The 25,141-nt window shown below is 43.4% G+C and overlaps 1 protein-coding gene across 1 annotated transcript; it reads right to left on the bottom strand.

The window, feature by feature from the left end:
* Positions 1-14,340: 14,340 nt before the first annotated feature.
* Positions 14,341-23,913, bottom strand: LOC132832782 (zinc finger protein 271-like). The gene is made up of 2 exons (XM_060850928.1): positions 23,888-23,913; positions 14,341-20,546 (listed from the first exon to the last, which is right to left on the bottom strand). The coding sequence occupies exon 2, from the start codon at positions 20,102-20,104 to the stop codon at positions 18,941-18,943; it is 1,164 nt and encodes a 387-aa protein (XP_060706911.1). The 5' UTR covers positions 20,105-20,546; positions 23,888-23,913; the 3' UTR covers positions 14,341-18,940.
* Between the last annotated feature and the right edge of the window lie 1,228 nt (positions 23,914-25,141).

The following is a 25,141-nucleotide window of genomic DNA, read 5'->3' as shown; positions in this document are numbered from 1 at the left end:
CAGATTTTTATTAAATTCAAATTCCACCGTCTACTGTGGTGAGATTCAAACCCAGGTCCCCAGAACATTACCTGGGTATCTGGATTAACAGTCCACGAATAATACCATTAGGTTGTCATCTCCTTATTGCTGTGTCAGCAACTTGGAATTCCTTCCTTAATTGTGAGTTTATCTATACCACATGAACTGCAGCAATTTAAGAAGGCAGTTCATCACCACCTTCACGAGGACAACTATGGATAGGCAATAAAAGTATTTGCCAGTCAGCAACACCCACATCTAACAGGTGAATAAAAATAATTCAGATAACAGGATATTTTGAAAGGTTCTTTACTGTTAAAGGAAACAAAGGACCCAATGATTGATGCCCTTGATACTCTTGTCTCAATATTTGTTTAATTGGTGAACTTCCTATTAAATCACTTATTTATCACTGACCATTTGCTTTTTCCTTAGAGTCAACCATTATTTAATGTTAGCGAGTTTTGAGAAGATTTGTTCCTCATGTTGAGGTTCTGGATTTCGGTTTGCTCGCTGAGCTGGAAGGTTCATTTCCAGATGTTTCGTCACCCTACTAGGTAACATCTTCAGTGGCCCTCCAGCCTCTGGAAATTAACCTTCCAGTTCAGCGAGTAAACTTACATCCATTATTTGATGTGTGTTTTGCTTCTGCTGCATTTGAATGTTTGGAAAAAGTTACATTTTAAAAGCAAAATTTCGGCACCATACTAGGTATGGACGGCACAGTGGTTAGCACTGCTGCCTCACCCTAGAGACCCAGGTTCAATTCCCGCCTCAGGCAACTGTCTGTGTGAGTTTGCATAATCTCCCCGTGTTTGCGTGGGTTTCCTCCAGGTGCTCCGGTTTCCTCCCACAGTCCAAAAATGTGCAGATTAGGTGAATTGGCCATGCTAAATTGCCCATTGTGTTAGGTGCATTAGTCAGAGGTAAATTTAGGGGAATGGGTCTGGGTGGATTGCCGTTCGGAGGGTTGGCGTGGACTTGTTGGGCCAAAGGGCCTGTTTCCACACTGTAAGTCAACTAATTTAATCTAATATAAGTAACATCTTCAGTGGCCCTCCAGCCTCTGGAAATGAACCTCCCAGCTCAGTGAGCAAACCTACATCCATTACTTAATGTGTGTTTTGCTTCTGCTGCATTTGAATGTTTGGAAAAAGTTACATTTTAAAAGCAAAATTGAAAATAAGACGAGGAAGCACTAAATAGAAAACACTAATCTCATCAAATTGTTACACAGGATATGTTAAAATTTCAAAGGATTATACATTTGTAATAATGTGCAAATTTGCAGAACTAACTCAAATACAAAGGTTACATTTAATTAATTGATGCACTTCAAGAAAAAAATAAATCAGACCCAGTACAAGGACACAGCTTAGGTTATCACTTCTTGGGAAGAACGAAAGGGCAGGAATATACCACCTCTGTCTTTTTCCACCTTGGAAGACTAGACATAAGCTACACAGAAGCTAAATAAGGACATCTCATCCTTACAGCTTGCAGTCTCAAACATTAGGCTTTCATCTGCACTCTGTGTAATTCATCATGTATTTCTTTGTCAAATGAAGCTAAGCAGAGTCACATAATGTTACAGTACCAAGCAAACCATACCAGTAAAACCCTGTTAACTCTGCAAAGTCCTCCTTATTATCATAGAGTGTGGAAGTTGTAAGAACTTAACATACTGCTGCACGATGGGATATTTGACCACGTTAAAAGCTGACCTGGCTCTCATGCTCACAGCTGTAGTGGAAATATACTGCTGGAGATAAAGACAATTGTATGATTATAGCTTGATGAAATATAGAGAGTGTATATTAAGCTCATTAGTCTCTCTGTCCTCGAGCAACATCGGGAACAAAGGGAGTTGTTGCACTGTACTTTTCTCTATCTTGATTTATTGTATTCAAGATTACTTGAGCGCTGCATGTAATTGAAGTAAAACAAGCAAAGTTGTTGTTGTGGAAATGACTTAGTCTGAGACTTTGAGTCTTGTTTTAAGAAGCTTTATTTTACTGTGAATTCACGGAGAGGCTGCCACAGTCTTCACTGTCCTACAGCACTCTCCCGAGCCGAACAGACAGCCTATATTTATACAATGATGCAAACAAGTTTGCTGTTTTACTTACATGTCAGACCTCGGTACAATATCTCTGCTGCATGCTGGAGAACAGTACCAACTGCCTGGGTCCTGATCATGTTACTGCTATTCTCAACATCCCACGACCCTCGACACAACAGGAGATGCTGTCTTTTTTTGGCATGGCGAACAATTGCTGCCAATGGGTGCCTGAATATCGGTGCATGGATGCGATTTTGCATGAGGTTACCCTCCAGGGTCAGCCTCATTCTATTAATCGGACCCCCGAGCGGCTGTGAGCATTTGGGAAACTTTGTACTACTATGACACAGGCCCCAGCCTTCGGCTCACCCGATGATTGTCGGCCTTTCATTCTCTATGTTAAGGATTGAGAGGGTTTCACAAGTGGAGTCTTTGCCCAAAACCATGGCAGTTTGAAGTGACCAGTGGTCTGTTAATCCTCTCAGTTCCCTCCGGTGGTCCGTGGCCTGCCATCCTGCCTCCGCTGTTGCCGCTGCTAACATGCTGGAAAAAGCAAACCCCGTTGTTCTGGATCGCCATTGTACTGTTATGACCCCTCATGCCGTTTTGCTTCTTTTCAATTCGACTGCTATTCAGCATTACATTGCAGCCTGTAAGTCTGGGTGTGAGGTCATGCTGTTGTCCAAGCCAAATCTATCATTCCACCATGCCCCTTCAGTGAATCCTGATCCTCTCCTTCCTTCTTCCTCTGACTTGAAATCCTACCACCATGACTGCCTCCAGGTGGTAGCCTTCGTGGCCTCTCCTCGCCCTAATTTATCTTCCTCGCCTCTTGACAATCCTGACATTGTCCTGTTCACGAATGGCTCATCCATGCGTCCCTCTGATGATTGTTTTCTTGCTGGTTATGTGGTCGTGACTCCCTTCGAAACGCTAGAGTGGTGTGCTCTCCCGCCTGGGACGTCAGCCCAGGTTGCCGAACTCTTTGCCCTTACTCGTGCATGTACCCTTGCCATGGGAAAATTTGTTACCATTTATACTGATTCCCGTTATGTCTTTGGGGTGGTCCATGACTTTGGTACACTCTGAAAGAATCGTGGGTTTATTATCTCATCCAGCAAACCTATTCGACATGCGACTCTTATCAACAACCTATTGTGGGCAGTGCTTTACTCTGCACGTTTGGCGGTTGTCAAATGTGCAGCTTGCATCACCGAGGTTTCCCACGGCTTCGCTGCTGCAGATGCTGACGCCCGTGAGGCTGCTTGGACACATGCGGTCACTGTCCCATCCACCGTCAAACTTACAGCAACTGGAGGAAGCGGCTGCAAAAATGGAGTGCGATTTCCGGGCTCATGCTGCATGCTCCCCCGATACTTCTTTTGGTCTTTTGCGGCATCCTGATGGTAGGGTGGTCTGTCTGCATTCTCTCCTCCATGCTCTTGCCTGCTGGCACATGGGCAGGGGCATGTAGGAAAAAGAGGGACCCTACATCAAACTGCCCAATAATGGTTTACTCCCAGTATATCTACTATCTTAAAACACATAGCCGAAACTTGCGCTATTTGCCAACAGTATCATAGAGGAAGGATTCCTGCACATTTCGATCATCTATCTATCCCTTAAGGGTCACTTGGGAACTTGCAGATTGATTTTGTCCATATGACTCCCTCAGGAGGGTTTAAATACATACTGCTCATAAGTAGATACGTTCTTTGGATGGATAGAGGCATTTCCCACTAGAAGGGCTAATGCCCGAACAGGAGTAAAATGTTGTATGAAAGATATAATCCCCCGATTTAGAATACCGGGAGAAATGAATAGTATCAGGGATACCCACGTTACTGGGAAAACAGCAACAGCACTTTGTGTTATATTGGGAATTGTGTGGAAAGTTCATCTCCCCTATCAACTCCAGTCTTCAGGAATAGTGGAACAAGTAACAGGATGCAAAAAAAATACCCTTGCAGCCTTGCCAATACCCTTCATACCCTTCAAAACCAGGTTAATAGAACCACTGGCCTAACCCCATTTAAAACTCTTATTGGAAGACCCATGTATACAGATACCTGACCCCCTCTGTCTACATCAAAAGTAGCCCTGATGTGGGTAGATGGAAAAACCCTACAGTACGCTCGAGCACTGAGCGAAGGAGCCTGGGCTAATCATTCAAAGGTAGTAGAGGCCATGCCAAACCCCATGGGTTAAACACACACCTTTTTAGACCTGGTGATTTAGGGTATGTTAAGTCTCTTGACAAAGGCTCTCTCTCTCCTAGACGGAAGGGACCATATCAAATGTTACTGACAACCCGAACTGCAGTTAAATTGGAAGGATGCGACCAACTGTAAAATGCATAACTCCACCAACTCGGCAACTCCTAAAGCAATGATGAGAACCCTGTGGATGCAATTCCAAAACCTCCTCAGCTTGCAAACAAGATGTAGGCCTTGTGATGGTCGTGACAAAAGTACCCGTCGGTTATGTAATGATGACACAATACAATGTGTCATTGCACTCTAACATGTTTTTAGTTGGAATGTGCAAAGGATGGGTGAGGGTGTGGGGAGAGTTAACCATCCGCAGTCAGAGGTCAATAAAGAGTATCAGATACTTTGTAATGTTGGTTCTTCTAAGTTAAGCTTCCGCTGTCTGGTGGATTTTCCAGTATTCCCTTGCAGAGCTCCTCAGGGACGTGAGGAGTGATCACGACCCGGATGGACTTCATCGCAGGGGAAAATATGAAAACTAAAAGGGTTTTCTAGCAAGTCTGTGAAAGGAGGGACAGGTTGCGGGCATGTATCATACAGAGATGTGATCTGAATTGCTTCTGATCCCTTATCAAGATCACTGACAATTCTCGTATAACACACCGGGCTTGCCAAACAGGGAGGGTCAGGGAGGCAGAGTGTATTTTTCCCTTGGGCAGAATCCTTGTACTGGTGCCTAGAGTCTCAGGTTGAGCTTTTAGAGAAACCTCGGGTGCCAGAGGTATTGCTCAGAAAAACAGCTTTCCCTTTGTAACGGGAATAAAGGAACTAAGACGATCAATACACCACAATACGTTATGTATCTGGCCTATCAAAGCGCTCGTTTGGCGGGAAAAGAAACTGCCTATTGGATGCCCTAATGCCGAACAGTTCGGGGTGGGGGGGGGGGGGGTATCCCCTTGTGGCCTGAAGTTGTCAAATGGTTAATACGCCAAAACTTTTCAGGTGAACCCGATGAGGATATGCAGGAGTGGAAGTCAGCATGGTATAATCCGGCCTGATTTCGAGATTAGTACCAACTCGACTATAACAGATCCCAAATGCGCCCTTTCTTTGTAGTCCTTAATAACATTGTTAGCAACACCATTTGCTTCACACAAGACGGGAACATCTCTACTGACATTTCTGTGGGATCTAGTCAATGTTCTTTTGTTATCCTCTGGGCTGAACCAATCCAAAATTTGAAGAGCTGACGTCACTTTTAGTTTAATTGGTCTGGTGTCCTTCATAAGACTCACTGTGGAAAGACCATGGTTCCCAAGTTGTGGAGGGGCAGAGATCCCAACTTAACCTCTTCCAAGGGCATCTATTTGATTTGATGTCTTCGGGCCCCCTCCTCTGGCTTCCCTCAAATCGATGAGGGTCATGGTGTATGGGATATGTCGTACCTTGCAGCAGAGTTTTGGATAGGTTACTTTCACCCCTGAAACCCAAGAGATCCCTCACTGGATCCCTCACTTGGGTAGGGATGTCTTCCCCTCCTATTGGAATCTAGCTGCATTCCCAAGAATTGGGCAAATTAAAAACAGTATTGGAAATTGTGGCCAATGATATCGCTGAAGTCCTGACTGAGATCAATGCTGAGCTAGTTGCAGTTAGAACAGTGGCCCTTCAGAACTGCTTGGCCTTGGATTTTCTATTATCCAAGGAGGGTGGCATTTGTGCTGTTGTTGTTTGGAAATGCTGTACCTACATATGCGACAATTCTAAAAATGTGATTTGGTGACCCACATTCACATGGAGGTCAAGAAATTGAGCTCCCTTTTTGATTCCGGGTGGTCTTTTGACGTTGCCTGACTGGGTAAATGGTGATCCTCCTTAGTCATTGGGCTCATCACCTTTACTATCATAATCCTGATACTTTGTATCACATAGAGAACTACAGGCTGTTGTTGTGCACAGTTTGTTCCTACCATATTTTCCACTCCCAAAGCTGGTGATCATCTACTGGACCACCCATGACAACCCCTACGATGAACAGGCATGTATGAGTATGAGTCCTTTTCCAGAAGGATGTGCACCTCCTTAGGTGGGAGATCAACAAGGAAAGAACTGTGGAAGTAGTAATTGTGGAACTTGACATACTGCTGCACGATGGCATACTTGACCAAGGTAAAAGGTGACCTGGCTCTCAGCTGTAGTGGAAAAATACTGTTGGAGATAAAGTTGACAATCACACAACACCAGGTGAGAATCCAACAGGTTTATTTGGAGGCACTAGCTTTCAAAGTGCTGCTTCTCCATAAGGTGGTTGTGGAGCAGAATCATAAGATAGAATTTATAACAACAGGATTGCTGTGTCATGGAATGTAATATTAAACAAATTTAGCTTAAGTCTTTCACCCTTTAGAATGATCGTGTTAGTTTCGGTTCCATCATATGCAAATCCCAGAACTCTCTTAAAGTTACATTCTCAAAATAACTCTAACAATAGGTGCCATCTCAGCTCAGATAATGCATTGAAGGTGTGAAGTTAAAGTCTGTCTGTGTCCCAATGTTATGTCAGACTGATTCTATTTCTAAAGTGGGATTTACAGAATCTTACATCGTTTTATGCAGTTTTTGAGCAAAATAACGTAATTCTGCAAGTACAAATTTACCCTACAAACCTGTGTGTGTGTGTGTGCGTGTGCGCGTGCAGGGGAGGCCGAGTGAGGGTGTGCATGTTGGGGTGTGTCTGTGAGAGAGTGTGTGTATGTGTATGTGTGTGATGGAATGGGGTATAGGTCTGTGAGAGGGTGTTGTGTGTGGGTGTGAGTGTGGGTATGTGTGAGCGTATGAGAGAGAGCTTGTCTATGAGAGTGTGTGTGTGTGCACGTGCACATGGGAGTGTGTAGTGCAGTGGGGGTCACTTGTAGTGTGACACGAACCCAAGGTCCCAGTTGAGACCATCCCCATGGGTATTGAATTTGGCTATCAGTCTCTGCTCGGCCACTTTGTGTTGTTGCCTGTCCCAAAGTCCTCACAATTTTATAAACCTCTATAAGGTCACCCCTCAGCCTCTAATGCTCCAGGGAAAAGAAAAACCACAGCCTATTCAGCATCTCCCTATAACTCAAAATCTCCAGTCCCAGCTTCATTCTTGTAACTCTTTTCTGGAACCTCTCAAGTTTAACAATATTCTTCCTACAGAAAGGTGTCCAGAGTTGAATACAGTATTCTAAAAGTGGCCTCACCAATTCCTGTACAGCCATAACATGATGTCCCAACTCCTATACTCAAAATTCTGACTAATTATCTGGGAACCAGGGCCAAAATTGGGTGAGCTGTTTTGTGGACTAGTCAAGTTACAGCTTGACAAAGTTATACTTATGGAATCAAACCTTGCATACAATGTCTCAGACACCACCGTCAACACTGACAGGACAGGCCCAGTGGAGGTCCTGAGGGAGGGGTTTGCTCTGGAAATCCTCAACATTGAATTCAGACCCCATGAAGTCTCATGGCTTCAGGTTAAACATCAGCAAGGAAACCTCCTGCTGATTAGCAAGTACATCTCAGGTGATGAATCACTACCCTCAACATTGAGCAACAGTTGAAGGAAGCAATGAGATTGGCAAGACCACAAAATGTACTCTGGGTGGGGGATTTCAACGTCCACCAAGAAGATTGGCTTAGGACGCAGCATCACCCATTGAGTTGGTCAGGTCCTAAATGACATTGCTGATAAATTGGATCTGTGGCAGGTGGTGAGGGAATCAACAAGACAAAAAAAAATATATCACATCTTCCTTACCTATCTGCTGGCTGCACTACATGACAGTATTGGTAAGAGTGACCACCACACAATCCTTGCAGAGACAAAGTCCTGCCTTCACAGTGAGAATACCTTCCAACTTGTTGTGTGGCACTATTACTGTACCAAAGAGACAGACTTCCAACAGATCTAGTAACTCAAGACTGAGCATCTATGAGTTGCTGGGGGAAATCGACAGCAGCAGAATTGTATTCCAGCACAATCTTCAACCTCATGATTTGGCATATTCCCCCACTCAACCCTGGTTCAACAGAGAGTGTGCGATGGCATGCCAGAAGCAGCATTAAGCATACCTAAAAATGAGGTGACAACTTGGTGAAGCTACTAAACAGGATTTTATCCATGTCAAATAACATAAGCAACAAGTTATACATGAAGCTAAATAATCCCACAAGCAATGGATCAGATTTAAGTTCTGCAGCCCAATACATCCAATCGTGAATGGTGGTGGACATTTAAACAACTCACTGGAGGAGAATGTTCCACAAATATCCCTATCCTCGATATTAGAATATCTTTCATTGTCACGTATATTCAATATAAAATATAGTGAAAAGTGTGGATTGTCGCCCCTGCATAGGCAGCATTCAAATTAACTTCAAATAAAATTTTTTAAACATTTAAAGAGAGTCCAGTTTTTCCTTCTTCGTTGCTACAGCACACTGCCATCAGAGTCACGCTCTGGAGTTTCCAGTCTCACATCATAACACTGTCCTTGATATCAAGGTCACATTTGACCAAGTATGGCACCAAAGAACCCCAACAAAACTGAGTATAAGGAGAGAAACTCTCTGCTGGTTGGTGTCATACCTGGCACATAGGAAGATGGCTGAGGTCTGTCATCCCAGCTCCAAGACAGCTTTGCAGAAGTTCCTCAGGGTAGTGTCCTTGGCTCACCGATCTTCAGCTGCTCCAATGAGGCTAGTTTATTTTGGGATTATGTTTAGCATGGTCTGGTTGCAACAAGGAGCCTGTCTCCGTGCTGTATGACTTTATGACCTTCCTGCTGTCATAACATCAGATGTGGGTATGTTTGTCAATTATTTCACAACATTCAGCACCAATCATAACTTCCCAGATACTGAAGAAATCTCTGTTTAAATGCAACAATATCTGGGCAATATCAGGCTTGGGCTGATAAGTAGCAACACAGAAATAGCAGGCAATGCTCATCTCCAATAAGAGACGACCTAAGTACTGACACTTGACACTCAATGGTGTTACCATCTCTAAATCCCCCACTCTAATATTCCCAAGCATTATCACTGACCAGACTCAACAAATAAATACAGTTGCTACAACAGCAGGTCAGAGTTTAGAAGGAGTAATTGGAATACAGAGTACTGGGCTGGCTAGTGGTAAGATTGTTGATAGTGTAGCTGAGCAGAGAGACCTTAGTGTCCAGGTACATAGATCCTTGAAAGTTGTGACCCAGGTTGATAGGATTATTAAGAAGGCATACGGTGTGTTAGCTTTTACTGGTAGAGGGATTAAGTTTCAGAACCATGAGATCATGCTGCAGCTATACAAATTCTGGTGCGGCCATATTTGAAGTATTGCATGCAGTTCTGGTCACTGCATTATAGGAAGGATGTGGAAGCTTTGGAAAGGGTTCAGAGGAGATTTATTAGGATGTTGCCTGGTATGGAAAGAAGGTCTTATGAGGAAAGGCTGAGGGACTTGAGGTTGTTTCATTAGAGAGAGGAAGATTGAGAGGTGACTTAATTGAGGTACATAAGATAATCAGAGGATTGGATAGGTTGGATGATGATGGCTAGCATGAGGGGACATAGATTTAAATTGAGGGGTGATAGATATAGGACAGAGATGAGAGGTGGTTTCTTTACTCAGAGAGTAGCACTCGCCACTTTAAGTTCATTTAAATGGTCATTGAATAGGCATATGGACAAGAATGGAATACTGTAGGTTAGATGGGTTTCAGATTGGTTCCAAAAGTCGACGCAACATCGAGGGCCAAAGGGCCTGTACTGCGCTGTAATGTTCTAGAGCCTAGGCAAGTTACTCACCCCTGATTCCCCAAAGCCTGTCCGCCATCTACATGACACAATTCAGGGGTGTGATGGAATACTCACCACTTGCCTGGATTGCTGTAGCTCCAACAACACTCAAAAATCAACTGTGACAAAGTAGTACGCTTGATTGGCAACACATCCATAACCATCCACTTCCTCCACCACCATGCTCATCAGCAGCAATGTGTACTGTCTACAAGAGGCACTGCAGAAATCCACAGATCTTTAAATATCATTTTCCAAACCTACAGCCACTTCCATCTGGAATGACAAGGGCAGCAGATAGATGGGAACACCACCTCTTGCAGGTTCCCCTCCAAACACGTAACATCCTACCCTGGAAATATAATGTTGTTCCTTCCCTGTCGCTGAGTCAAAATCCTGGAATTCCCTCCGTAAGAACATTGGAGGTCAACCCAAATGCACTGGTTCAAGAAGTCAGCTAACTGCCACCTACTCAAGAGCAACTCGGGGCAGACAACATGTGGTCAGCCAGTGAGGCCCATTCCCCATGGGTGAATAGACAAAGGAGCTGCATTGGCTAAACTTAGGCAAAATATAATGTTAGTGAATATACTTGAATTGTGTGATTACAAATAAACTAAGTCAATCATAAATTGTTGGTTTCTCCACTTATCCAACACGACCTCCAGATAATCATACTGCAGATGCTATTGAAGTATTTCACTGTTATTCACAATTGGGAACATCCTGATACATATTCTCCTGAATCACCTTCTTCCTGTGACTAAGGAAATCCTTCCAAGAAAACAGTAGCATCTGTGCATAATCAGGAGCTTCTGTACATATTGACGTCTTCATCTGGTAATGTTTGATGATCAGTTCAAAGGTTAAGTTGACTGTCTTGAAATGATTGGCTTGATGGTGGGAGAGGTTTGAGACAGATCCTGCTGAGACAGACAGTGTTTTGGAATGACAGCTCTCCCCGTGTGAGCACTGGAGAGTAAACAAAGATAGCTGCCAGTGCAATAGGAGCAGATGACCTGGCTCAAAATCTGTGTGGAGATGGTGCAGGTGAAACCGTTCTGGCACATCTCAGTATAAGGGATTGTCTCCCATGTAGATTTGGTGATGTTCTCAGAGGTTTTATTGGAGACCTCCCGCATATAGGGTTTACTCATGAGAGTGCACATTGATAGGAAGATAGGAGCAGAAAAAGGCCATTTAGCCTGTCAAGCAGCCCCATCATTCAAACTGATTACCCACTTCAATGCCATTTTCCCACAATATTTCCATATGCCTTAATACAATTGTTATTTGGCAGTCTGTACTGTGAACATGCTGAATGGATGAATTTTCTCAGTCCTCTTGGATAGAGAAATTCCAAGATTCACAACCCTGAGTGTAAAAATAAATCTTCATCTCAGTATAAAGTGCCTATTTGAGACACTGAAACTATGTCGTCAGATTCTAGACTCCTTGACCAGAAGGAACTTCTTACCAATAACTAATCTGGAGAAAGTGAGGACTGCAGATGCTGGAGAGTCAGAGTCGAAAAGTGTGGCCCTGGAAAAGCACAGCAGGTCAGGCAGCATCCAAGGAGCTGAAGAGTCAACATTTCAGGCATAATCCCTTCATCGGGAATTGGTGGGGGGGGCAGAGAGATAAATAGGTAGGTAGGGGTGGAGCTGTGGGAAAAGGTGGGAATTGCTGGGAAAGCAATAGGTGAATGCATATGTAATTGCAATAGGTCAGTGGCGGGGGGGGGGGGGGGGGTGAGCAGATCGGTATGAAGGAAGATGGACAAGTAGAACAGAGGGTGGTGCTGAGTTGGAGGGTTGGATCTGGGATGTGGTGGGGAGTGGGGGAGATTTAGAAACTAATGAGGTCGATGTTGATACCATGTGGTTGAAAGATCCTAAGGCATAAAATGAGGCCTTCTTCCTCCAGTTGTTGGGTGGCTTGGTTTTAATGGTGGAGAAGGACCAGGACTTGCATGTCCTTGGGGGAGTAGGAGGGAGTGTTAAACTGGTCAGCCATTTGGCGGTTGGGTTGTTTGGTTCATCTGTCCCAGAGATGTTTCCTGAAATGCTCAGTGACTGCAGCAAATTCAAAGCCTCCAAAAACAGTTCTCCCTCCGCTCCATGCTTGCAGCCACACATTGCCACCTACTCTCCCAGTAGTAGGCCCTGCCCAAGCTCAAGGCCACACTCTGTGAACTGCAGACCCACCCCCACATTAGTAATGAAAGACTTAAGCCTGAAACATTGACTCTCCTTCTCCTCGATGCTGCCTGACGAGCTGTGCTTTTCCAGTGCCACACTTTTCGACAATAGTAAACCTGTCTATCCTTTTAAGTATTTTGTAGGTTTCTATGAACTCATCCCTTGCTCTTCAGAACTGGTGAAAGTACAGGTTTGGGTTCCCCAATCTCTCTTGATAGAACAGTCTTGCCATCTGGGGAACAAATCCAGTGAACCTTCGCCTTTGGCAAAATCCTCCTTAAGTTAATAGAACTAAAACCGCACATAATACTACAGGTACAGTATAACCAAAGTTCTTTACAACTCAAGCAAAACTGTGTTACTCCTATACTCAAATCCTCTTGTGACTGAAGGCGAGGTCCCATTTGCCTTGCCATGTGGTCTTTGGCATAGCAACAATGTCACTGGATTGCAAATGGACCAGCTAAATAGCCTGAGGATACAGGTTTAGAAGCCAGCATGGCAGCTCATGAAATCTGAATCAAAAGGGGGTGTTGTGGCTGGGTAGTAATGTTCCTACCTCTGGAAGGACTGTGTTCAAATTCTATCTACTCTGGAAGTGAATCATAACTCACCCAGAACAGCTGTTTAAAAATAATTTATTGATTCCTCTGGGTCAGAAGGTCCAGGCTTAAGTCCCACCTGCTGCTCAGGTTGTCATAAAATGTTCAAAATAGGGCTGATTAAGAATAATTTAGTGACTCTTGCGGTGCAGTGGTAGTATCAATACCTCTGGGTCAGAAGGCCTGGGTTCAAGTCCCACCTGCGCTGGAGCTATACCATCATTGTCTTAACAGGGTGATTAATAGTTTACCATTAACCTTCATATTTGGTTGCTGCAATTGCACATTAGCCTTCAGTAACTGATTTATGAGGATACCCAAATACCTTTGCATATACCCATTTCTAAACTTTTATACTTAAGAAATACTCTGCACATCTGTTCCTATTACCAAAGTGGTTAATCTCATATATTCCAATTCTGTTTTCTATTATCAAGTATTAACTAAAATCCCAATTGATAATTTATGTCAGTACATTACCTCCTATACAATCTGCCTTAATGTAGCCAACCAAACTCCTGTGGGAAATTTTTATCAAAAGCTGAAAATTTGAAAACCAATGTATATTCATCCAATTTGCTTTTATCAATTCTGTGACAACCCCAAATCTCCAACAGGTCTGTCAAAAATACATTTGTCAAACATGATTTCCCATTCACAAATCTTTGCAGACAATGTCCAATCAGATCATTATCAAATGTCCACTGACCATACCTACAATACATTTCAATATTTTCCTTATCACTGATCTACCAAGGTCTGTAGTTCCCCGTTTTCTTTCTCCCTCCCATCTAAAACAGGTGGTCACATTTTTGACCTGCCAATCTGCAGGAACTGTTCCAGAATTTTGGAAAATAACTCCACAACTCCATTTTCAATGTGTTCTGGGATGTAGAGTCTCAGGTTCCAGACTTATCAAACTTTGTCCCATTTATTTCTCTATTAAATCTTCATATGAATACTGTTGGTGTACATATTTAATAAGTAAGGAGGATGAAACTGAAATTTGGAACTGTTTGCACATTTTGGATTCAATAGTGTTTGGAGTGCTATGTGTTTTTTATTGGAGTTTTGTGCAGCAGTAATTACTGAAGCCAATGTTTAATGTGTGTTGTAAGTCACCCATTTTTCTGAAAATCAAGTGACTTTGGAAAAGCAATGGAGGTAATCAAAGAGTTAAGAAATAAGGCTTATTGCCTTAAGTACTTGGAAATATAGCTTCATAACATACTTTGAGAGAACTTGAAGCCTGTGTGTTCGCCTAGCAACACAGAATTGTAGAATCCCTGTGTTAAAAGAGTCTATTCAGCCAATTGAGTCTGTTCCCAGCCGATGAAGACGATCCCACCCTGACCCAACTATCCTCGTAATCCCACCACTGACCCCTCAACTATCCTCATAATCCCACATTTATCATGGCTAACCCACCTCACCTGCACATCTTTGGACTGTGAATGGAAACAGGAGCACCAGGTGTAAACCCTTGCAAACCTTTATTGTGACACAACTTTGTGACAGCTTCAGATCATCATAGCGAAAAGACACTCAAAAAGTTTCCAAGTAGCTTTTTTTATAAAGCTCAGGAGCATAGCGCACACCCTGCTTGTACATTATTGGTCAGAAGAGCTGAGTTGTCCAACTATAATTGGATCTTTGGTACAGCATTACATATCAGCAATTTGCCTCCATAATTTACTTGCTGTCGTGTCCTGATTGGACTGGTCTGGCGTTCCAAAATTTTAACTATTGATCATAATTTTAATTTACTTAACACAACAGACATTCTGCCACCCTCAGCAATTTCATTGTACAATAGCTTGCATATTCCCTACCAGATAGTTCCTATACCAAGGATTCATTTCTCCCAGGCTTAGACATAGTCTGTGCAGTGCAGAAGAGGTCTACTGGAAATGTGAAAGCATCTCACCTAGGGAGAAGTAGCTGCAGCTGCCTGTTGCCAGCAACATTTAACTAACAAAAGCAAACAAAATAAAATGAGAATTCTTACAAGTAAAACTATATACTCTACCAGTGATGCCCCCAGTGAACCCAACTATCCAGTTGCCCAACTCCATAAGGCAGGAGATGGGGCATGACTGAGTTCGTCCATCTCTTTTCAGATATGTGCTGCTAAATCAGTGATCCCATCAGAATTGTCTGGGATATAAATACACCATTCAGCCCCAATTAGGGCCTCCCTTTTCAGCCAGTATCAAATCAATGGCTAGTCTGTTCTACAGTGCTGTTTCATGGATGGCTACTATTTCAGCGCTGATTTTATCCTTTATAATGTCATTGGCCATCTGTTCCAAAGCAGCTACCATGTTGATAGATTCCCTCATCGGTTTTGCGGTCCCATTCCAGGGGAACAAGATGCCAAAGAATCTGTTTCTGTCATGACCCTTGTGAATCGTTGCCGTCAGGGTATCCCAAATAGAGAGAATGAGTGACAAACAAAGGGAACAAGATAACTCAAATAACTCAGTCCCATCCGTGATGAGGGTAACCAAACATCGGCCTTTCAGTCGCAAACAAATTAAGTGCCATTACCTAATTATTATCTCAGGATACCCCATCTTTGCTGGAAAGTACCTTGCTGGTGAGGTTTTGGAATGTCAGGAAGGTAGAGTCAACATCTTAGGTTACATTCCAATATTGGGAAAACGTGCTGTATCCCATCTCCTGTGCTCCAGTCTGGGTTTTACATAAACATATCCCTCCTGATCGTCTCCCATTTCCGGAGGTGTTAGTAAGGGTCAAAAAAGGAGATCATTGTGAGGTGTTGTAATTAGGCAGATACCACCTCTGAAAGGCAGTCAGGTTGTTACCCGTCGACTCCCACTGCTCTCGGTGGGGAGTCAGTCATGCGCACCCAATATACCCTTGTCTCTGCTGAGGACTGCCATGTCAGTCATGCCAGATACTCTAAGGAGATTTTCTGGCAAATTATCCATTCTGCCATTTAGATGTATTAAAAGGGATTCGTCTTAAGAGAACATTCCTTTTCAAGTGGATGAATACGTGGGAGCATACCCAATAACTAGAAACATTAGCTTGTTTGTAATAGGTATAGGAGATACATAAAAAAGGTATTTACATGTAATTCCCTTTTCCTTCATCTCCCTCCTGGTGCAGGGGACTGATAAGTTACTAGTCAGCAAACATTCAAAATACATAGTTAGTAATATAACTAACTTCCACAGGATCAAATGGTTTTGGATCAAACATTATAGTCCTTATTAAGCTTCAACTTCAGTCACTGGTTGCTCTTTCAATGTGTAACACATGTATCCAAGCTTCCTTCCCTTGGACTTTTACTGTGGCTTGTGTGGTCAGCAACAACAGGTAGGGTCCTACCCACCTGGCTCCCAATGGCTCCTTATGTATTTTCTTAACGTAAAGCCAGGCTCCCAGGGATATCATGACACCCTTCTGGTAGATCACCCAGGGTGACGATACCTGTCAGGAGGTAGGACGGACAGTATTGGTCAGGTTTCTCTGTGTTCGACGGTCAGATCACTTGACATCATAAGACACCTCATTGCCGATGGAGGGCTTATGGCCGAAATGCTGATTTCCACTGCTCAACGGATGTGGCCTTACTTGCTGTGCTTTTCCAGCATCACACTCATGACAGATGCCTAGACACATTGAGTTTTCAGACCAGCCACACAGAGCTGTTACAGGAACTGTTTTCACCAGTACATATTGTTCTTCAAGTTGTTGGATCATGGACAAGATTCCTGCGTTTGAGGCTGGGCTAATGGGATATTGATGCATGGGGTGGTGGCACCAGTAAACGATTTGGGTTCCATCTGGAGTCGACCGCAATTGTTCTTGTTCTTTGCCCAGAGTTGGTGTTCTTTCAATTCTTCTTTTCTCAAATATCTAATCAACCATGTCACCCAGAATGCAATGAGGAATTTACCTGGATCAGGACGTCCCTACCTAAGAGAGTTTTTCCCACCAAGCCCGATGCAGTTAATTCATGTGGACTAAGTTCTATTGATACTGGACATGTTCTTTTGATGGTCAGGCTTTCACCCCCAGCACCACGGACTGATCGTATTTTACTATCCAAAGGCAGAGTTTCAATTGCATAGCCACAAGGAGGTCAATTCCGTCTGTGTCCAGGAGAAAGTCTGTATTTTGATTGCCTACCCTCGTAAATATATACATTCCATCGCCTCATTGTACTAGTGTAAGGGCAGACTCAGCTCGTGCTTTGTCAAATTAGGCAACTCCTTTTGTTGTGCAGTGGAGAGCTGTTTAAATCTCTCCAAGGGATGTGGTTCTTTAGGGGTGGTCCTCCAGACGTCAACATTTCAGCCTCTCTGTTTGCCCTATATATCTTTGGAAAATGGCCCTCTTTTTTGCAATAGAGACACTTTTCATGAGGTCTTCCTGACAATTGTTTGTCTGGTTCTCTGGATTTTCCTGCAGCAACCTGCAAGGTCCTAACTTTAGCTCCCATACCCTATCCAAGTGGTTGCACCAGTCCACCATGCCCATCTAAGTTATTCCTCTGCCTTCTCAGTCTGGTAGGAATATCTTCATTATCTTGGCCCACTACAAAATTAGTTTTCAGGGGACCAATAGTACTCGTATCCATTTCCTCAGGTCCCTCCTTCCTGATCCCTGAGTTTCTGTTCCCATCTGGCCTCTATCCATTCTTCATCATCCCAAAGGGACTTTTGGGCCCTCCTAACTGACCTCTTCCATTCTCGGCTAGGTACTATCATAATCAGAATCGGATCCCCATCCAATAGATGGATGTAGATGCCCTTCAAATGTTCCAATATTTCCCACATTTTCAACCTTCCCTTTTAGAGATGGTAGTTCTGTAGACTGTTTATCAATTTTCTTAGGATGTACTGGCTTATGATTAAAAAAGCTTGGCATACCCATGTGTGACAATGACCAGCCCATCATTATTCTTCATTTCTTCACATTTAACTTTAGTTCGTCTTGTTTTCAAAGGGTGAACCTTGGGCCACCTTTTTCACTCGAGACTCTGGAGGATTCCGAATGTTTCAAAACCCGTCTCGTGTCTCTGAGCTTTTCGCTGTTCACTTCCTAGTTGACTTATGCAGGCGTACCCTGGCCAAGATCAAGTGCATTTCCCCTTGACAGCTAGTAGTGTTTCCAATTCTTCACAAACTGCTTCCAGTTGGCTCTTGGTACTGGGCAAATCATGCTCACATTGGTAACACATCATGATTTTGATTTTGCTGTTGGACCTATCCCATGAGGACCAGGGAATCACTTGACTCATTCTTTCTCCTTCATGTGAGTCGCTTTTTCCCAGATGCTTTAAATGGCATCCAGGGACCACTGGAGTTTTAAATTCGCATGGAGGACAGATTGAATCTAGACAATCAACCACTACTCCGCAGTTATTTTATATTTTTGCAGATATCTCAGGAGTTTCAGAAAACAACATCTTTAACTCTCTCACAATCTGTTATCTACATTAAAAAAAACACACCTGTCTGACTTTGCATTTGAATTGAAATCTGTCAGAAAGATACTCTATCATTCAACAGACGTCAGCAATTCGATCTCATTTACAGGAAACTCGGGAAGAAGTTAACTCACTTCATTATGAAAATCTGGATCTTTGACTGGGTATCGCTTTTCACAAACATCGTACTTGGAGAGTTTCTTCTCCATGACAATCACATGGTATTTCAAGAAGTTGACAATAATACAAGATTATCCCAAAACTCACAAGTGAACCATTCATTTCTTGTGTGGATCCTCTGATTCACAGCAGTGACTTGGTTCAAGAAGTTCAATTGTCATCTGAATGACTAGTCACACACCCTGCACCTGGAAGGTATCCCCCCTGTGTGAATGTTCTCGTTTAACAGAACTGTCCAACATGTCAAAAAGGTTTTGTTGAAATTTAGATATGAAGTCTCATTTTCCAGTGTGGAGCTTCTGATGGACTATCAGGCTCAATTGTGTTGCGATGGCTTTGACACACATCTCTCCTTTTAAGGCTTTCTAATTATCATGAACCTTCTGATGTCTCAGGAAAGTGCTAGATGTGGCAAAAGCCTTCTCACACACCTCACATTTGAACGGTTTCTCGCTAGCATGCGAACGTTCGTGTGCTCGAAGACCAGATGAGTCTGAGAATGATTTATCACACTGCTGACAAGTGAATGGTTTCTCCCCTGTGTGAATGCGTCCATGTTTGCAAAGGGAGGATGACTCTGAGAATGATTTGTCACAGACCTTACATGTGAATGGTTTCTCCCCAGTATGCAAACGTTCATGTCTACGAAGACCAGATGACTGTGAAAATGATTTATTACACTGCTCACATGTGAATGGTTTGTCCCCTGTGTGAATGCGTTGATGTTGGCGAAGGGACGATGATGCTGAGAATGATTTGTCACACACTTCACATGTGAATTTTTTCTCCCCAGTATGAATGCATTGGTGTATGCGAAGGTGAGATGAATTTGAAAATGATTTGTCACAGACCTCACAAGTGAATAGTTTCTCCCGCATATGCAAACATTCCTGTCCACAAAGACCAGATGGGACATCACGTTTGAATGGTTTCTCCCGAGCATGCAAACGTTCGTGTCTACGAAGACCAGATGGCTGTGCAAATGATTTATTACACTGTTCACATGTGAATGGCTTTTCCCCTGTGTGAACACGTCGATGTTTGTGAAGGGATGATGAGTCTGAGAATGATTTGTCACACACTTCACATATGAATGGTTTCTCCCCAGTATGAATGCGTTGGTGTACACGAAGGTGAGATGAATGTGTGAATGATTTGTCACAGACCTTACACATGAATGGTTTCTCCCCAGTGTGAATGCGTTGATGCAGACGGAGATGTGCCGTCTGCGAGAATGATTTTTCACACACACTACATGTGAATGGCTTTTCTCCTGTGTGAATATGTTGGTGGGTCAGAAAGGTTGTGGATGTTGCAAAAGCTTTACCACAGTCTTCACATTTGAACGGTTTCTCCCCTGTGTGAATATATTGGTGTATGCGGAGATGCGATGACTTGGAGTATGATTTGTTGCAAATCTCACACATGAAAGGTTTCTTCCTGTGATGGATACTTTGGTGTTTCATAAGCATCGATGATTGTCTAAAGTCTTGGTCACAGACCTCACACTTAAATTGTTTCTCTTCCATATAAGTGTTCAACAAATGCACAAATGTTTTGGAGATCTTGACAGACTTGGAGCCCACCTCACATTCCTTACACTTGAAAAGCCTCTCACCTGTAGAAATGATTCAGTGGTTCATAAGGCTCCAGGAATCATTGAAGCTGTCATCACACTTGGAGCCACTCACACTTCTTCCCTGCCTCACCCTCATCAAGCTGAACCATTGGCTGGTTCTGATGGAAGCTCCACACCACTTATCAATTTCAGATCTGATGATCTGTCAAAGCTCCCCTGACCCGACAGACTTCCAATGATAGAGAAGGTTGGGCAGTGAAACTGTGTTGAGCAATGCAGTGAAAGGACTGGATGTCTTCCCACAGTTGTGCAGTTGTTACTTGGTGATGGTCAGGATCTATCTGCAGTCTCTATTCTCTCTGTATTCTCTGGAGAAGTACTGTGAAATCCTTCTGTAAAACAGGAAAAGGAAATATGTGGGTGCTTTTGCTCCATTTTCAATGAAGGGGTTTGTCAAGTGAGAGTCATGGCTCCTAATCTGACTTCAGACAGACTTTTCTCACACAGTCGGCTTCTCTTCTGCCCAGTAATAGAAGAACTGAGTTCTTGGGTGCCTAGCTCAAGGAGTCACATGACCAGAGATGTGAAAGTGCTCACTAGTGCCTGACCTTCTGTGTTTATACCATTGGTGCCCTATCGAAAGCTCATTTTCATACCATCTCAGACAGTGCAAACCAGGAGCTGTCCCTTCCTCTGTGTTTGACTGTTATCACCAGAGGGGAGGAATCTTGTTCCTGCGTCACAGGCAGGGACTGGAGGTGTTGCTGGATGGATTGGAAGGGAGCAGGACAGTCCTTTTAGTTTCCCATAGGAGCCACAGCACCAGCCCAAGTCTGCGTGGCCACAAATTGTAGCCTAGGTTGATGAAGCATCCTAGGTGCAACAGAATATCCAGCACTGCAGGAGAAATGTCAATGATCTTCTCAGTTCCCCAAGGTTAAATGCCTCGATCTTCTCTCAGCACCTCACACTCACAGGATCACCACTTAATCTAATGTTGCCACAGCATATGCCTCTCACCCAACGTTCAGAGAATACAAGTCTCAATATTGCAGGTATCATGTCCATCCTCACCAATCCCATTGTCCCATATGGCTCACCCTTTCTGCCTTCTGCATTTCCGACAACCTCACTGGTGTCACTTCACTACCTCTCCAGCTCATACACCACCAATAACTGCTCTTCCATCGATTTCAATCAAATGCAATTCCTCCCTTTGTCTCATTAATAAATATAGGGTCACGGGGAGAGGGTGGGCAGTTTGTCCTGGATGGGATGCTCTTTAGAAGATGAGTGTAGTCTCAATAAGCTGAAGGTCTCTTTACACATTGTGGGAATTCTATGAACTCAGCAGGTCTGGCAAAACCACCAGAGAGAGAAAAATAGTGTTAATGTTCCAAGTTCAGTGACAGGTCAAAAGGATTACTTGACTTGAAATAGTAACTGTTTTCTCTCCACAGGTGCGGAGTTATTGAGAGCAAATTCTGTTTTGTTTAGAACATGCTGCAGGTCTGACTTGAGTAAGCAGGGAACTATAAACTGACAGGTCCACCCCACGACTGTTCAGTGCTGCCCACTATGACAAATAGCCTGCCTCATCCTCCACATTAAAAAAAATGCAGGCCATAGAGAACTGACAACCTGTAACTGAGCATTAAAACCCTCTGCTTTAAGAAAGCTACCTTATGAACGCTGGCAGTTTGTGAGTCAATGCTGAAGTCAGTGAATGTGAGGTGCCAGTGAGGATGTGAAAAAAAATCGAGACCACAGATCATGTTTTCGTGTTCAACACTGAATTGTGGAGATTATAATTTACCATAACAGAAAATGAGCTGCTATTCCCTGAGCTTATGTTCTGCATTGTTGTAGCAGACAGAGGACAAATGATTGACAAATGAAAACATGTGACAGAAAATGTTTTGATGTGGTGGGTGGTCATGATTTGGAATGCACAGCTTGAGAGAAGGTGGAGACTGAAACTTAAAAAAAAACTGTAGAATGAGTGAAGAGAAATATTGTGCAGGCACAGGGAACAAGTGAGTAAGTGCGATTGACCAAGTGGCTCTTGTAGAAAAGCAACTGGCAGTAAAGCCCTTCCTTGTGCCCTAAGCTGATGATTTTTTTTGTTTAACCTATTTTAATATTAAACACTATGGACTCTCGGTCCAGAGGTAGGGACACTACCACTGTGCCACAAGACAGCCACTAAAATTGTGGTTCCCAGCCTGTACCCAACTCCTCTGACAGTGGGGAAGAGCAACAGGATAGGAGCAAAAAAGTGAGAATGGGAGCAATGAGGAGAGCATTGGACTACTTGAGTCAGGAGCCTACAAAGGCATGGATGAGGGTTTAAACAAGAAATAAGCTAACATAGAACAAAACAGCATAGTACAAGCCTTTCGGCCCTTGAGGTTACGATAACCTGTGGAACCAATCTGAAGCTTATCTATTCTACACTATTCCATTTTCATCCACATGTTTATCCAATGACCATTTAAATTCCCTTCAGGTTCCACACCCATACTACACTCGAGTAAAGAAACTACCTCTGACATTTGTCCTCTATCTATCAGCCCTCAATTTAAAGCTCTATCCCCTTGTGCTAGCCATCACCATCCGAGGAAAAAGGCTCCCACTGTCCACCCTATCTAACCCTCTGATTATCTTATATGTCTTAATTAAGTCACCTCTCAATCTTCTTCTCTCTAATGAAAACAGCCTCGATTCCCTGAGTCTTTCCTCAGAAGACCTTCCCTCCATACCAGGCAACATCCTGGTAAGTCACATCTGAACTCTTTCCAAAGCTTCCAAGGCACTGCATCACTAGCCTCTCCTGAAAGTGAACCTTTATCATTTTTCACTTTGTGGTGTTCCTGACGGAGAACTGTTCGTCAAATCAGACACAGTCACAGAAAGTCCAATACAAGAGGAATGTGGTAGAGCTGCATTGATAGAGGAGCAGCTTTTCAGGTGAGAATTCAAATGAGGCCCCTTCTCTTCTTTCTGAGATGAGGGTAAAAGAAGCCACAGCATGATTTTGAATAACAGGGGAGTTATCCCTGGTGTCCTGGCCAACATTAATCATGAATCAATACCATTTAAAAAACTCATTGTCTGGATATTATCACATTACTGTTTGTGAGAGTTGCTATGTGCAGACTTGGGTGCCAGTTTTCCCAAAAAAAACCTTCAGGACATCAGGTTGTTCTGAAAAGCTCCATATAAATATAGGTCTTTCCCTTACATCTCTCCTGAGGATGCTATATAAATTGAATGTGCTTACATGGATCTGAAAAGAGAGGCAGCATCCAAATCCCAACTCACAGAGCTGACCTTTCACTTTCCACAGGATAATAACCAGCTCCCAAAACATACACACAACTCAACAACAACACACACACATAACCACACACAACCAGGAAGAATCCGCAGACACTCAACAACCCCCAAATAATGACACCTCACCTTCTCATATTCAGGAATGAGCCATCAACAAAACTCAACCAGTAAATCAGAGGGAAATGTTTCCAATAAACACATTCAATATCCAACACACAGCTCCAGTCACACAGTTCAGCACAAAGCACTGAGTAAACAGCTCTCTCAGCTGGATCTTCTCACACAGCATAAGGGACATTTCCACCCCTGATTACCCACAGGATAGTCAGACTGCCTGAAGATTGGTGTGGATATTATGGGATACAATTTGTATCAAAGCTGCTCCTTCACTCACCATCTCCTCACTTGGTTTTCAGTCCCTATAGGAAGTGAACCAGCTCTGGAAGAGGAAGAGGAGACAATGGGCAGAGTGGGTGGGCTCTCTGATTGACGTCTCTCACAGTCAATCCAAATATTTCAGGAGCAACATGAGTTTCCAGAAACTTGGGAAACTGACCGGGGAAATGGAGGTGACTTTGAGCAGCAGATCAGGTGGGGATTTAAACTTGTCACTGTCCCATCCGAATAAAACCTCAGTTATTGCAGCTGCTGTCTCAGTTCCCCTGATAAATGTTTGACAGAGATTTCTGGCGTGGGAATAGTATTCTTCATCCCTGGAGACTTTCAAACTGTGGTCAGTGTCAGACCTGTATCTTCACATGTGTATCCTGAAGTGTATCACACCCACAGCATACAAAGCAGCGATGGAATCAACATATGGAGCCATATAGTCATCAAGATGTTCAGCTGAGAAACAGATCTTTCAGTCCAAATCTTCCATGCCGACCAGTTATCCTGACCTAATCCAGTCTCATTTGTCAGAACCTGTCCCACATCCCTCCAAACTCCTCCTGTTTATATACTCATCCAGATGCCTTTTAAATATTCCACCACATCCTCTGCCAGCTCATTCCACACATGCACCACCCTCTATGTGAAAAGGTTGCCCCTTAGATCTTTTCATATATTTTTCCTCTCACCTTGAACCTATGCTCTCTAGTTCTGGACTCCCCCACCCCAGGGAAAAGACCTTGTCTCTTTATCTGTTCCATGCCCCTAATGATATTACAAACCTCTATAAGGTGACCCCAGAGCCTCCAACACTCCAGGGAAAACAGTCCCAGCCTATTCAGCCTCTCCCCATAAGTTCAAACCCTCCATTTCCAGCAACATCCTTGCAAATACTTTCTGAACCCTTTCAAGTTTCACAACATACTTCTGATAGCACACAATATTCCAAAGTGGCCTAAACAATATCCTGTACAGCCACAACATGACCTCCCAACTCCTAAAGTCAATGCTCTGACTAATAAAGGAAAGCGTACGAAATGCCTTCTTCACAATCCTATTTATCTGTGACTCTAATTTCAAGCAACTATGAACCTGCACGCCAAGGTTCCCTTGTTCAGCAACACTCCCCAGAAATGTACCATTAAGTGTATAAGTCCTGCTCTGATTTGCTTTCCCAAAATGCAGCACCTCACATTTATCTAAATTAAATTCCATTTGTCACTTCTCAGCCCATTGGCCCATCTAATCAAGATCCTGA

The sequence above is a fragment of the Hemiscyllium ocellatum genome, chromosome 35 (genome assembly GCF_020745735.1).
Source record: "Hemiscyllium ocellatum isolate sHemOce1 chromosome 35, sHemOce1.pat.X.cur, whole genome shotgun sequence".
NCBI classification, from domain to species: Eukaryota; Metazoa; Chordata; class Chondrichthyes; order Orectolobiformes; family Hemiscylliidae; genus Hemiscyllium; species Hemiscyllium ocellatum.
This window is presented reverse-complemented; position numbering and strand designations above follow the sequence as displayed.

Excerpts from the sequence above, each read along its gene's own strand:
- LOC132832782 (XM_060850928.1), bottom strand. The coding sequence starts at position 20,104 with ATGGAAGAGAAACAATTTAAGTGTGAGGTCTGTGACCAAGACTTTAGA.